Here is a 15,354-nt window from a genome sequence, read left to right on the forward strand (position 1 = left end):
CTCTGTCCATCGGGCACCGGCCCAACTGTATTGGGCTACTGCGCTGGGGTAATGTGCTCTGTAAACATTACGCGGGTCTAGTCGAACATATACTTTCTGGGTGTGGGTCCGGCAGTTGGTGATCAGGAGTCCCGGTTGTTCCCTCAGGACGATGCCTGATGCCGGACCTGGTGAGATGATCTCCGATTGCGGCTGGCCTCTGGTCGACTGAAGGCACAGGATGGCAAACCACAGCAGCATCCTGGTGAGAGCAAAAAGGGTAGAGGGGGAGAGAAAGGGGGAGAGAGAGAGGGAGTAGGTCAGCGAGGGTTGTCCTTGGTTGGGCAGGGCAGTCTTTTCGCTCCTAGGACGGTAATCAGGTTAGTTTGCATTGGCCCCTCCCCGCATTTCCCTGCCCGCAGCCACATGTCTTTTAATTTGATTGCGGTGGACCCATTTGAAAACTGGATCTTTCTGTCCCCGGCTTAGTTGGATTCGGTACGCCACCGGGGAGAGTTTGTCAACGATCTCATGAGGTCCTGTCCAGTGGGGCAGGAATTTCTTTGACAGCCGATGGGAGGCTGTGTGGGATGGTTGTGTGAAGCTATAATACCAGACCCTGTCGCCCACGTCCAGTTCCTTGTGTGACGCTTTCTGGTCATAGTATGCTTTCTGGCCTTCGGCACTCTTTTGAAGCTGTTGTTGGGCGAAGGCAAAGGTTGCTTTCAGGTGCTGGTGTAGCTCGTCCAGGTACAGGTGAGTGGTGCAGGCTGTCACTAGGTTGGAGTCTCCTGGCTGATACAGCAGATGCAGTGGCAGTGTCATTTGCCGCCCAGTCATTAGTTCGAAGGGAGACACGTGAGTTGAGTCCTGCGGGGTGGCTCTGAGGGCCATTAACACCAGCGGGAGTTTCACATCCCAGTCTTTCTGGTTGGCAGACACATACTTTTTCAGCATACTGACCACGGTCTGGTTTGAACGTTCCACTTGGCCAGATGAGATCGGATGATGGCTGACGTGTAGTTGAACTTGAACTCCCAGGAGTTTCCAGATCTGCTGCATAATCTCAGCTGTGAAGTGAGTGCCTCTATCTGAGTTGACTCTCAGTGGCAGTCCGAACCTGGAGAAGATGTGGTTCATCAGGAGGTATGCCGTGGTCTGGGCAGTGTCGTTGGGTGCTGGAAGGCACTCTACCCACTTTGTGAACTGGCACACAACCGTGAGGAAGTATTTGTTGCCCCTCGTCGACCTGGGCAGAGGTCCTACCCAGTCGATTTGGAGGTCTGACCATGGGAATGTGAGTCTTCTGCGTTGCAGTGGAGCTATGTGGTTTGGGTTTGCCGGTTGAAACTGGCAGCAGACCAGGCACTCTCTGACATATTCTGCCACATGTTCCTGCATGCAGGGCCAGTATGCCACTTGCTTCAGTGTCTTATAAGTGGCTCTGATGCCGTGGTGTCCGGCACATGGCGCGTCGTGGGCATACATTAGCATGACCCCCCTTAGGCATTGTGGCACCACAAGCCTTGGCGCTGTGATGCCATCAGGTGCATACCACAGAATGTTGTCGATCACACGCAGCATGTGCTTGATGTCATGCAGTCGTCTTAGGCACGGGTTGTCAGTGAGGTCAGACGGTGTGATTGGGTGGTTGGAGGGGTCTGAGAGGTGTTTTAACAAGGTCTTTATAGATGTGTCAGAGGTTTGCATGTCGGCTATGTCGTTGTTTGAAATCTGCGGAGCCAGCGTTAGAGGCTGAGAGGTGGGCACTGCTGCAGGGAATGTTCTTTTGCTCCGGGTTAGCACTGCTACGTTAGAGGTAGGTGGGTGGATTGGAGGTGACCACAGATTACCGCGTAGTGCGCCAGTCTTGGCGAGGGCATCGGTTTTGTCATTCAAGTCTTTGTCAAGGCCTGGTTGCCTCGAGTGTCCTTTCACCTTTTTCCAGTAGACAATCATGTTGTGTGTGCTTGTGATGTCATCGCATGCCTGGAACAGGTGTTGGTGTGTGACAGGCTTGTTATTTGAAGTCTTAAAGCCATTTTGTTTCCAGCCTGGAAGGTGGCATGTGAAACTGAGTCTGGCATAGTTAGAGTCTGTGCAGATAAGGAGTTCTCTGATGTTATGTGTTGATGCGATTTGCAGCGTTATGAGAATGGCTGCTACCTCAGCATGTTGTGATGACTGGGGGCCCAACTTGAAGTGTTGAGGTGGGCACGGGAAGTCATTTATCCATAGCACACCCGCTCCTGCTTGACGAAGCCCTCTTGGTTGTAGGAGCATCCATCGACATAGGCTGTGGGCATACCTTGGCACGCATTTTCTTCAAAGTACCTGTGACAGGTCAGTTGTTGCTGTTGGGGTTCTTCTACATCCACCGTCGCAGCTGGTGTGTTATCAGCGCAGTTTTGGCAGGCTGCCAGGCCGTTGCCTAGCGCAGATTTGTGGTTCTGAGCATATCGTGCCTCGACATTGCTCCCCTGGAGGGCCATTAACCACGTGGCAATGCGTGAATTGGTGACCACGCCATCTCTGATACGTTGGCTGTTGAGGAACATGACAGGCTGGTGGCAGGTCTCTATAATAACCTTCTGGGCTCCAATGTAGTTGGAGAATCTTTGGATGGCCCATACGGTGCAGAGCAGAGCTTTTTCACAATCTGAGAATTTAGTCTCTGGTGGCAGGAGTGTCTTGCTGGCATACGCGACTACTCTTTTGTCTTGATCGTGGCGTTGGTATAGGCCAGCGCTGAGACAGTGGCTGGAGAATCCAGCTTCTAAGTAGAACTCTCTTTGTGGATCAGGGTAAGCCAGACATGGAGCTGTGCACAGGTGATGTTTCAGCTCATTCATGGCATTGTCTTGAACTTCAGTCCAGACAAATGGGCAGTCTTTTTTTAGAAGGGCTGTCAGAGGTTTTGTAATGTCTGAGTATCTTTCGATGAACTGCCGTGAGTAATTACACACTCCAAGAAAACTTCGCAGTTCTGAGATGTTGGTGGGTGGTTTGATGTTTTGGACGGCTTGAATGCGATTGGACTGCGGTTCAATGCCCTGTGACCCAATCAGTAGGCCTACGTAGTTGACCTTGGTTCGACACCACTGTCCTTTGTGGAGAGCGATCTTGGCGCCGGCAGTTGACAATTGGTTCAAAATCTCTTTTAAGTGGTCAGCCACTGTTTTGCTCTTCATTAGAACATCGTCTACGTAGATGAGGTTACCTCTCATTCTGGCATCTGGGCATGCTTTGTTCAGGAAGATGTTGAACTCAGCAGGTGAGTTGGCATAGCCGAACGGACACCTGGTGAAAGTGAATTGTCTTCTGGGTGCACGGGTATGGTCCAGAATCCAGAGGCCACATCAAGTGTAGAGAAGATTGTGGCACCTCTGATTCTGTGTATTTCTTGCTCCAGCTGGGTCATGGGCCATCGTGATAGTGGCACCTGTTGATTCAGTTTCCTGTAGTCAATGGTGGGTCGCCACTTGCCGTTTGGTTTGATTACGGGCCAGATCGGGGCAGAATAGGTGCTGTTGCATGGACGGATGACACCTTTTTCAAGCATGGAATCGATGATCTCTTGCACCGGTTCGTGTGATGCGATGGGGATCTTGTACTGCCTGACAAAAGTCTTTTGAAAAGTTCAGCTGATATCAAAGTGAGGTCTGCGCCGGTGTCCACCAGGGCTTCAAGTCTCACCTCATTTTCCAAAGTGATGGCCAGGTATAGTTTGCGTGCCACGCCCTTTTCGATCAGATTACCCAGGAGTTTTGGTGTTTTGGTCACTGGTGTGACGAATTGTGTTGTCCGCTTCAGGGGGTGCAGTTGTTAACTGCACTGAGTGGATGACGCTGTCCCTTGGTGATGTGACAGCTGGTTCTGTAGTCTGTGTCTGAAGAGCGGGGCTTTGGGTGCTTGGTTCGGTAGGAGGGTGGTCAGGAAGGGTGTTGGTTTCAGGCCTTACTGTTAGTCATGAGGAGTCTGGCCTGGTCTGGGCCGTCGGCTGGCTTCCCACGTGAATCCCCCCTTTTGGTTGTGGGAGGGCCGTGGGCTGCCGTAGAATCTTTCAGAGCGCCCGCCCTGGTGCTTAGGACGAGCACCATCCCGGTTGTGCTGCCCTCTGGTGGAGGGCAACGGTCTTGACTCGTTGTTAAAAGGTCTGTTGTTGTGGTGGTGCTGCTGGGCGCCCTCTAGTGCCAGCTCAGAGCGCTGATCAGTGACAGGGCAAATGGATGGATTTTTTACAGTCTTTTCAGAAGCAATCTTTTGCTTGATAAAAGCTTTATGGGCCAAGTCTCGGAGCTGTTGGGTACTCATGCTCCGAGGACAGGCCAGGACCCCTAAGTGATGGCTCACCGTGGGATGCAGGTTACGGAGGAATAGAGTTCGGAAATTGAAATCTTCTTCCATCCCGGGTTCGTTCCATGCACCGAAGTAGGCTCGTCGGATGCGGCTGTAGTAGGCCTGTGGCGTTTCTTGTCGGGCCTGTTTGAGGTCCATGGCAGTAATGAGTCCCTGATCAGTTTCTGGGTCAGAGAATTCCCTGATGAAAGCCTGCCGCAGCTGCTGGTAATCAGATTTGACAGTCTCTGGTTGACGATCTAGGAAGCTGCGGACGTCACGACTAGACGTAATTCTGAGCAGGTACAATCTGTTCCATGTGGTCACATTGGGAACAGTGCGCAAGTGAAAGTCTATATCTTGTAGGTAGGCATGCACGTCGTGGCCTCCTGCAGGGTTCGGAGTGAACGTAGGGATGTTTCGGGCCAGCTTGTCAAGTTCTTTTGGGGCCAGGCCGTGGTCAGTGGCTGGCTGGAGAGGCCCCCCCTCCCTTGCTGCTGACGAGGGTCCTCGTGGGCTGGCTGGTGATGTCTTGAACGGTGGGCTCTCGCCCCCCTTTCCAGCTCTGGGTTCTTGGCTGAAAAGTGTGGTTCGGTAGGTCAGGGGAAACTCAGTGGTGTGCGCTTCCTCTTCCCTTTCAGTCTGCAGTCTATAAGAGTGTTTTAACTCTCTGTGAACAATGTCAAGTTCATCTTTTAGATCCTCTCTGTGCTGGCGAAGCTCATGGATTTCAACTCGGGCCGCTTTCAAATGTTTTTCACAGGCCTTGGCCTTAGCGTCTCTTTCTTTCAGTTCAATCTTTGCTCTTTCAAGAAGAGCTTCACCTTGTTGGATTTGTCCATCGAGTTCCTCTCTGGTTTTTCTCTCCAACTTATCTCTTTGGTCTGTGTCCCGACGAAGGTCAGACAGGGCCTTTTGAAGTCTTTCCACTTCCTTTTGTAGCTCTGGGTCCGTTTCCTCTTTTTCCTTGCGCTGCTCCTCGGTCTCGAGTAGGAGCTGATCTAGCTGACTCTGGGTCTTGGCTTGGTCATTCCGGGCCTCTTCCGCTTGGAGCCTTAGCGTTGCTGCCTCCTGTTCCAGGTCGATGACGTTCCTTTCGCTGAGTCGTGCCTGGGCGACGAGGGTGTGAGCGAGGTTTCCCACGATTTTTGCCCAGTCTTTGTAGCTGTAGCTCTGGGTGGGATCGTGTGTCATCAGTTTGTCCAAGTCGCCGTCCAGCTGCTCTTGGCTCTGGGGCTCTGAGTCGCCGGCGTCCTTGGGCAGGAAAGTAGCCGTCATGGCTGTCAGCCATGCGTTGAGGTTGTCCCAGTGGGCTGCGGGACTGGAGGCACGGGACATACTGCTCACTGTAGGCGAGAGGAATACAGAACACACACACACACAAAGAGACCAATGCAAGTTCGTTCTATGGTTAATGAATTATGCTAATAAGGCTTATGCCGTCTGTGAGAATTTTAGCTAACTGATGCAGACAGTTAGGTGGGGACAATTTGTGCAGGTCAGCGCAGGGGCTAAATCAAGATTGTTGATCTATGATTTAGCTTTCTCCTTGGTGTCTCTCAAAGGTTCTGTGTCTAGATGAACTGTAAGGAACAAATCACAGCAGAACGAGAAAAATAGTGAGATAGACAGTTGAAATAAAATAACAAGAAGAGAAATTAAATAGGTCTATAATGACATGGAACAGATGATATCACACAAAGTGTTACTGGGGATAAGGAGGCCTGAGCCTGCTGCTAGGGTTTAAGATAGGGCCAACAGGTGAGTGGGGGCTATCGGGGTAGAAACCCTAGGACGATGGTGTGGCTTGGAGAAAAGATGGGTCAAACACTTAAACTATCCAGGAGATATCTAGTATTCTGTGGCTTATAGTAAGCGGAATGGGTTTTACTAAATTTAGTTTACCTGCGGCGAATTGAGGCCGCTCTGGTGGGACCCCGTGGCTCAGTCACCCCTCCGACGGTTCCCAACACTTGACCGCCGTGTTCTCGGGCAACTCCGTTGTCTCCCTGTACCCTGCTGCGCCCCCTCAAACAACCTGACTTTAAAAACAACCGGCACCCCGAAGTGGTCAACCGCCAGACGGCACGGCAAAGTGGATTTTCCCTAGAACCCTCAAAAAGAGTGGCCCCTCTTTAGGCCCCGGTTTAGGTAATTATTCCAAAATTGCCTTGTGTGTCGACTGACGTGGTTGACGTTACCTATTGGAGTGCCAAATTGCTGATGTCGCAGTTGCGTGCCGCAGCAATGGTACGGGATTTGGGAGTGTCCGAAACTCACACACAGCCAGCGTCAGTACCGCTGGTCGGGTAACCTCACCTGCGGGATATCAATCAGAGAATGCCGCAACTCACCACGGTGCTCTAGTCAATGCCACCTATAAATACACAAAGGTTAAACAAGTGAAACTTAAAGTGGACTAAGGATTTCTTGTTTAAACCAAATGGATTGATTTTTTTTGTTTATGTAGCAATAAGAGTCACAGGTTTTACTAAATAATAATAAACAAAGGGAAATTATGATAATGATGGTATTTTACCAAAATAACCCAACCCCTAAAAAAAAAACAAGAAAAAAAAAGAAGAGGAGGAAAAATAAAATAATAATATATAAAAATAAATGAATAAAGAAAGAAAACCAGATGGAACACAGGAGGAGGTAGGCTGTAGTGGTGTGTTGGTGCCACCAGGGTGCGTACTTCCTCAGTGGTGGTGCACCTGACTGAACAGACAAACTTAATTCAAATTAAATTCAAAGGAGTTTAAATCAAATTTAAATTAGCATGCAAGAAGAATCAAGGAAAATCAGAATAATATCCGCTAACTACCAATGATAACAGTAAGGTATCATTAATAATTATGAAATAATCAAAAGAGAAAAGTAGAAATAAGCCAAGCAGGATGAAAAACAGGAGGAGGCAGACCTTAGGAGTGGGTTTTCACCACAAGGGGCGCACTTCCTTCCTGTGGTTAACCGGGTTGACTTAGACACCTTAATTTAAACTTAGATTCAAAGTTGTTTGAACCAATCTTAAATAAGCGTGTAAAAAGGAGTTACAGATCAGAATTATATCTTGATAATAACAGATTACTGTAAGATATCAGTGATAAGAGAGAAATTAAAGGTTAAAAATGACAATGAGAACCACAAGGACAGAGGGATATAGACCAAGTTCAAAACAGGAATGAAAGCAAGAAGGGTGGTAAGCAGACTTAGCAGGGTGCGCACTCCCTTCTTAAAGGGGATATCAGTGGATGAACTGAAACTTTAAGTTGAAGTTTTAATTCAAATCTTGTTTGCACCAAACTTCAAATAAATGTAACGTTACAATGTAGAGTCGAGTGTAAAGACAACAAGGAATCTAATATCCCATAATGCTAGTACAAGCGAGCTGTAAATGCAACTAACTATTGGGAACTAGACCGCACGGTTTCAAATCACAAGGAAATTAAGTTGCGGGCGAATGAATTGAGAAACGGCTGACTTATTGATTATTATCCACACGATGGCGTACTGGTGCTCACGCAAAATGACGTCATATGGTGTGGGTTGTTCACGCTGCCAAGCACTTAAAGGTTGCCCTCCAGTGTTTGTCAGCGGAATTGCATTCTGTGTGATTTCAGTTTTGGGAGAGTTTTCACTCTTAGGCTTTCTGCACAAATCACAAAGATACAATTTCAAATCTCGGCGGATTTTCGTTGCTATATAGGTGTCCCTACTGCACAAAGGCAGGTTTTATGGGCAGGTTTGCACTACGCATAAATATGGACACAGGAATTCTACTTCTGTTGTCCGGCTCTTGTAAACATTTAATCACAATAGCACTCTGATTTAAATGTTTTAGGTTTCGATTGATTAGCTAAGTCAATATTCAACCAAGAGTTATCGTTTATCTAACGATTATAATATCAGGCCTTTTTACTATTGACGAGAGGAACTTCGCTCTGGTCAGGTTTACTCTCGCGCTGAGAGAATGTTCAATTCTAACAGGCGGTTTTGATATCAAAATTGGTAAAGAACTTCTGTCTTTACAGGAACAAATTCCAATATTATGGCCCTGAAGTTTACTTTAGTAATTCACAGCGGCAAAATAAATGTTAACATATATTTAGCCGCCGTGAATGCTGAACTGGCAATCGGCTTGTGCCTTAGTAGTTCGTTAGGGAGGTCGCGCTGCGGCGGCGCGCTCGAATACAAAGTTAACAACACAATACACAAAATTGACACTGCAATAGTTGTTCACAAACAAAATGTGCTCGCATATTTCTCCACCAATTATGTAAGGAACTTAGCTCAGGTTTGGGGAACAAATATTCAACAATTATTAATTTGGAATCAACAGTGATTGAATACGGGCCTGAACTAGATCATCATACATAAAATTCACCCAAATAGGGATTATATAGCTCACGCGTCTGCTTCAGAGATATATAGTTAATTAACACAACGAATTGTAATTAATTAAGTATATAATTCATATGCAGGCGGGCTATATTAATTTTCAGAATACCTTAATAGAGTTACTGCAACTGTTATCCCAACTAATCAGTTCGTCCACCGAGCTGCTTGTTCGATATTCGTTACCAATTCTCAAAAAGGTTTATCCTTAGTATCAGTTTACTAATCAACTAATCAAATTAGTTAACTTTATCAGTATCAGCTCGTAGCTTTAGATCGTACATTAAAGAGGCTTTGTTCCGTGACCAACAAACAGAGACAATCAAGAGTATAATGGGTTTAATAAAAATGAACTAGACAATATAACTACATTTAAAATGAATATATCGAACAATAAAAACAAAAACAGTAAGAAAGAAAAGTAGAAGACAGGAAAACAAAGATTGTTACCACAGTTGAACCTTAAGAACCAACAAGGAAAATACACACTTTAACGCGCTGGAATCTGGATTGAATTATACTTGCACTGGACCTTTATGTCGCTGGACAAGCCGGCGTGTGTGGGTGTGGATGTCCTCGTAGTTGGTGAGCTGGAAGCGTCCTTTCGGTGTTTTGAGGGCGTGTTTTGCTCGCGGGAAATTCGAAAGTCTAAAAGGTATGCTGTGGAGGAGTCCTTTCACCCGGAGGATATAGGACTTCTATCAAAACGTAAAATGCTGTGTTCGGTCTGCCGACAAGAACTGAGCATCAAATAAAAGACTGAGTTAAACGTAAAATAAAACCGAAGATAAAATAAGGCGACTAGGTCGCAGGACATACACAGGAAGAGTAGCACGAAGAAGAGAGCGAGTTGAGCCGTGTCGCGGTCTTTTAAAATGAAACTAAACGCCCCTTTCTGTGGAAGCACAGTCCAATAGCAACTCACAGATTTTTGGCGCCCGATATTCCCTTTGTCTTAATCTGATGACCTCATTCGCGTGTTTTATGAGGACGAGCGTTTGGCCTTTCACTTACAAAGATGGGAAAAACATAGTAGAATATTTTTTTCATTAACTTCTTACATATATTTGGCTCGAGCAAGTTGAGCGATTTCGTTTAATACCAATCACTCCGTGTTTGTTACGCATACAAGGATATATATAAACTCTTTGACCTTTATAGAAGTCCGCAAGGTTTCACTACATAACTAACAGTCCTAGATAGACAGGATACAGTATAAACTTCAAACATACAGGAATACATCATGTTTACATTTCATAGTCACTCATTTCTGGGTTTTAATGTTATAGATGCATATATGTGTGTGTGTGTGTGTGTGTGTGTGTGTGTGTGTGTGTGTGTGTGTGTGTGTGTGTGTGTGTGTGTGTTGTCCATTTGCGCATCTGGCATTCCTTCCTCGCTGGGGGGGGGGGGGTTTGGATATAACGGTCTTCTTGGATGTTGGCTCGCGAACAAATCAGGATCGCGCGAGGATCTCTGTGGGGACTCATTACGCTGTAAAGGTGTCACAAACTAATCTACCCTCCAGACTGGCTGGCGCTGACGGAAGATTTAGAATTGGAAGAGTCATAGGTTGGGGCTTTAGAAACCCTTGTTAACGTGTGTTTATTGTGTTAAGGAATGCGGACTTCATGATTCTGCGCGCATACTTTACAGCTTTAATCAAGCTAAAGCAGCGCTCGTGGATGAGTCATGTTCTCTCTGTGGGAACATGACCATCGCAACACTTAGATCGAGACTCAATGATCTCGCAAGAGTGAGAGTCCCCTCATCCACACCCCGATCTAGCGCCTCCTCGAGAGGCTCTACTTCGGCAGGGGGCCAGGGTGATCTGAGGGTGACTGTGTGGAACAAAGCGCCGACTATTCGTCCGTGCCCCGCAGCACCTTCTCCAGTGTTGCAACCCGCGAGCGTTCAGGGGATCCTCACGGGACCGTCTTTTGGCGCTCCAGAGGAAGATGCGATGTCAATCGCAGCATCACAAGGCGGGTCTGATTCGTCTGGAAGTGACGACTCATCACAGCTGCCACCCTCGGGTGTGAATACGGCTGTGGCTCAGTCCAATCCAGAGATGACGGCCATGCTTTCCCGGGCGGCCGCGAGCATTGGTTTGGAGTGGAACCCTCCACCCTGTCCTGAGCGCTCGCGGCTGGACGATTGGTTTTTGGGTGCAGCTGCGGCTTCCCGTCCTCAGCCTGCCCCAAAACCTTTCTTCCCGGACGTGCATGATGAAATCTCGAGGTCCTGGAAGACTCCCATGTCTTCCCCCGACCGCTCGTTGATTTCATTCGCCTTTCCTCCCCTCGATGGGGCAGCCGCCCGTGGGTACACTGGGCTCCCCCCGGTTGAGCGCTCTGTTGCGATGCAGCTGTGTCCTCAGAGTGCTTCTTCTCGCGGCGAGCCTAAGCACCCATCCAAAGCCTGTAGGTTCTCGTCTACCCTAGTGGCGAAGTCCTACAGAGCGGCGGGACAGGTGGCTGCCTCTTTGCATGCCATGGCCACTCTGCAGGTCTATCAGGCCCAGATGCTAAGGGACATGCACGAGGGTAGGACGGACCCAGGGCTCTTCGAAGAGCTGCGCGCCGCCACCGACCTCGCCCTCCGGGCGACGAAGGTGACCGCACGCTCCCTGGGTCTGGTGATGTCCACAGCTGTGGTCCAGGAGAGACACTTATGGCTGAACCTGGCTGACATGCGGGATGCTGAGCGCTCTCGCCTGCTCGACTCCCCCATGTCCCAGGCCGGCCTATTCGGCGGTGCGGTGGAGGACTTCGCCCAACAGTTCTCCACCGCCCAGGAACAGACTGAGGCCATCAAGCACATTCTGCCCCGACGGCCCGCTGCTGCCTCCACCCAGCCGACCGGGCAGATCCCTCAGTCTGTTCGCCGCCGAGGGCGCCCTCCTGCGGCTCCCGCCCCTCCCGCCCGGCCCAAGCAGCAGCCTCCACCCGGACCCGGTCGCGGAGGAAGCCGTAAGAAGGCGCCCCAGCCCTCTCCAGCCCCGCCCCCCGCTAAACGCCGGGCCAAGCGGCGCTCCTGAGACGGGCTGCTCAGGGATGTTGAAGATTACTTCTCAGGAGATGGTAGCAGGACCACTCCTTCCCCCGGTGGAGGGCCGGGGGAGAATCTTTTGTTCTCCACTCCCCGCTGCTCACCCACGGGTGGGCAGCACCCTAATGTGGTTAAAGAAAGAAGTAACATTTCCATCCCTGAGCACACAGAGTTCTCGGACGACACGGTGCGCCGCCCCCGAGCCGTGGACCCCTCGTCCCCCTCTGTTCCAGAGCCGATTGACAGTGCGCGCCGTCCCCGGACCATGCCGCTCTCTTCCGCCTCTGTCGCCAGCCCCCTGGCAGAGCAGACCCCCGTGGAACGTTCTTCCTTCCCTGGTCTCCTCTGTCAGGGCGCGGTTAATGACTGCCCCCACACCGGGCCGCTATGCCGTCCACGTCCGGGCCAGTCATTCCGCCCTGCTGCACCATCGGTGGGAAGTCTGTGGTCCGTATGACCCCGCTGGTACAGTTCTTGGGAGCCTGGCTAGAGCTTCCCCTCCTGTCCCGATGGGTGGCACGGACCATCAGGCTCGGCTACGCGATTCAGTTCGCGCGGTCTCCTCCCCTCTTCAGGGGAGTCCGCTCCACTTTGGTCGGTGGCAACGCCCCTATCATGAGAGCAGAGATCGCCACCCTGCTGGCGAAGGGTGCGATCGAGACCGTCCCTCCGGTCGAGATGAGGATGGTTTCTACAGCCCGTACTTCATTGTCCCCAAGAAAACCGGTGGGTTACGGCCAATCCTGGACCTGCGTGTGCTGAACCGTTCCCTTCACAGGCTGCCGTTCAAGATGCTCACTGCCAAACGCATTTTCGAATGTGTGCGGCCCCAGGATTGGTTTGCAGCAATCGACCTGAAGGACGCCTACTTTCATGTCTCCATTCTCCCTCGACACAGACCGTTCCTTCGGTTTGCCTTCGAGGGGCAGGCATACCAGTACGCGGTTCTCCCTTTCGGGCTAGCCCTGTCTCCTCGCGTCTTCACGAAGGTCGTCGAGGCAGCCCTTGTTCCCCTTCGGGAACACGGGGTTCGCATCCTGAACTACATCGACGACTAGCTGATCCTAGCTCACTCTCGAGACCAGGTATGCGAACACAGGGACCTAGTGCTCCGGCACCTAGCTCGTCTGGGCCTTCGGGTCAACTGGGAAAAGAGCAAACTTTGCCCCGTGCAGAGGATCTCTTTTCTCGGTATGGATATCGACTCGGTCGCCATGTCCGCGCAGCTTACGAGCGAGCGCGCAGTCACTGCTGACTTGCCTGAGACAGTTCGAGGGCAAGAGTACGGTTCCACTGAAACTCTTTCAGAGGCTCCTGGGGCATATGGCACCTGCAGCCGCGGCAACGCCGCTCGGATTGCTTCATATGAGACCGCTTCAGCTTTGGCTTCCGACCGAGTCCCGAGGTGGGCATGGCAACACGGCACCTTCCGAGTAACAGTTACTCCGTCCTGCCATCAGAACTTCAGCCCGTGGTCGGACCTCAGTTTTCTACGGGCCGGAGTGCCCCTGGAACGAGCTTTGCGGCACGTCGTTGTAACGACAGATGCCTCCTCCACGGGCTGGGGTGCCATGTGCAATGGACGTGCTGCCGCGGGCTCCTGGACAGGACCCCGCCCCCTCTGGCACATCAATTGCCTCGAGTTGCTGGCCGTACGTCTTGCTTTGCGCCGCTTCCGGGCCGCGCTCAAGAACCAACACGTACTAGTCCGTTCAGACAATACCGCCACTGTAGCGTACATCAACCATCAAGGTGGTCTACGCTCTCGCCGTATGTCGCAACTCGCCCGCCACCTCCTCATTGGAGTCAGAAGTATCTGAGGTCGCTTCATGCCATTTATATCCCTGGAGCCCTGAACTGTGCAGCCGACGAGCTCTCACGGCTTCAGCCCCTCCCGGGAGATTGGCGACTCCATCCCCAGTCGGTTCAGCTGATTTGGGACCAGTTCGGGGACGCACAGATAGATCTGTTTGCCTCTCACGACTCGACCCATTGCGACCTGTATTATTCCCTGACCGAGGGCACGCTCGGCACGGATGCTCTGGCGCACAGCTGGCCCAGGGGCCGCAAATATGCGTTTCCCCAGTGAGCCTTCTTGCGCAGACCCTGCGCAAGGTCAGGGAGGACGAGGAGCAGGTCATTCTGGTCGCGCCATACTGGGCCGCCCGGACCTGGTTCTCCGAACTAGTACTCCTCGCGACAGCACCTCCTTGGCCGATTCCCCTGAGGAAGGACCTCCTTTCTCAGGGACGGGGCACCCTATGGCACCCTCGTCCCGATCTTTGGAACCTCCACGTGTGGCTCCTGGACGGGACGAGGCAGGTGTGAGTACCCTACCACCAGCGGTGGCGGCTACCATCACTTCCGCTAGAGCGTCGTCCACGAGACACGTCTATGCGTTGAAGTGGAACCTCTTCGTCAACTGGTGCTCTTCTCACCGAGAAGCCCCCCGGAGATGTTCGATTAGTGTCGTGCTTTCCTTCCTTCAAGATAGGCTGGAGCGAAGGCTGTCTCCCTCCACCCTGAAGGTCTATGTTGCCGCTATTGCCGCACACCATGACCCGGTCGAAGGTAAGTCTGTTGGTAGGCACGACCTGATCATCAGGTTCCTGAGAGGAGCGAGGAGACTGAATCCTCCTCGCCCTCCTCTCGTTCCCTCTTGGGACCTCTCAGTGGTTCTAACTGCCCTGCGGAGTGCTCCCTTTGAGCCGTTGCAATCAGTGGAGCTTAAGTTCCTGTCTATGAAGACAGCGCTCCTGGTTGCAATGGCCTCCATCAAGAGGGTGGGGGACCTGCACGCATTCTCCGTTGACGAAGCGTGCCTGGAATTTGGGCCGGCTGACTCTCACGTGATCCTGAGACCCCGGCCTGGATATGTGCCCAAGGTTCCTACCACTCCCTTCCGGGACCAGGTGGTGAACCTGCAAGCGCTGCCCCCGGAGGAGGCAGACCCAGCCTTGGCACTGCTCTGTCCAGTACGCACCCTCCGCGCCTATGTAGACAGGACGCAGTGTTTCAGGAGGAAGATGCGATGTCAATCGCAGCATCACAAGGCGGGTCTGATTCGTCTGGAAGTGACGACTCGTCACAGCTGCCACCCTCGGGTGTGAATACGGCTGTGGCTCAGTCCGATCCAGAGATGACGACCATGCTTTCCCGGGCGGCCGCGAGCATTGGTTTGGAGTGGAACCCTCCACCCTGTCCTGAGCGCTCGCGGCTGGACGATTGGTTTTTGGGTGCAGCTGCGGCTTCCCGTCCTCAGCCTGCCCCAATACCTTTCTTCCCGGACGTGCATGATGAAATCTCGAAGTCCTGGAAGACTCCCATGTCTTCCCCCGACCGCTCGTTGATTTCATCCGCCTTTCCTCCCCTCGATGGGGCAGCCGCCCGTGGGTACACTGGGCTCCCCCCGGTTGAGCGCTCTGTTGCGATGCAGCTGTGTCCTCAGAGTGCTTCTTCTCGCGGCGAGCCTAAGCACCCATCCAAAGCCTGTAGGTTCTCGTCTACCCTAGTGGCGAAGTCCTACAGAGCGGCGGGACAGGCGGCTGCCTCTTTGCATGCCATGGCCACTCTGCAGGTCTATCAGGC

At 51.5% G+C, this 15,354-nt stretch overlaps 1 protein-coding gene across 1 annotated transcript; it reads right to left on the minus strand.

Moving 5' to 3' along the window:
- Nucleotides 1-3,942: 3,942 nt before the first annotated feature.
- LOC143724244 (uncharacterized) lies at nucleotides 3,943-5,774 on the minus strand. Its single transcript, XM_077217224.1, has one exon. The coding sequence runs from the start codon at nucleotides 5,653-5,655 to the stop codon at nucleotides 3,943-3,945; it is 1,713 nt and encodes a 570-aa protein (XP_077073339.1). The 5' UTR covers nucleotides 5,656-5,774.
- Nucleotides 5,775-15,354: the final 9,580 nt, after the last annotated feature.

Source organism: Siphateles boraxobius, unplaced genomic scaffold, assembly GCF_051911475.1.
Source record: "Siphateles boraxobius isolate OS27281-9 unplaced genomic scaffold, OSU_SipBor_1 70, whole genome shotgun sequence".
Classification (NCBI taxonomy): Eukaryota; Metazoa; Chordata; class Actinopteri; order Cypriniformes; family Leuciscidae; genus Siphateles; species Siphateles boraxobius.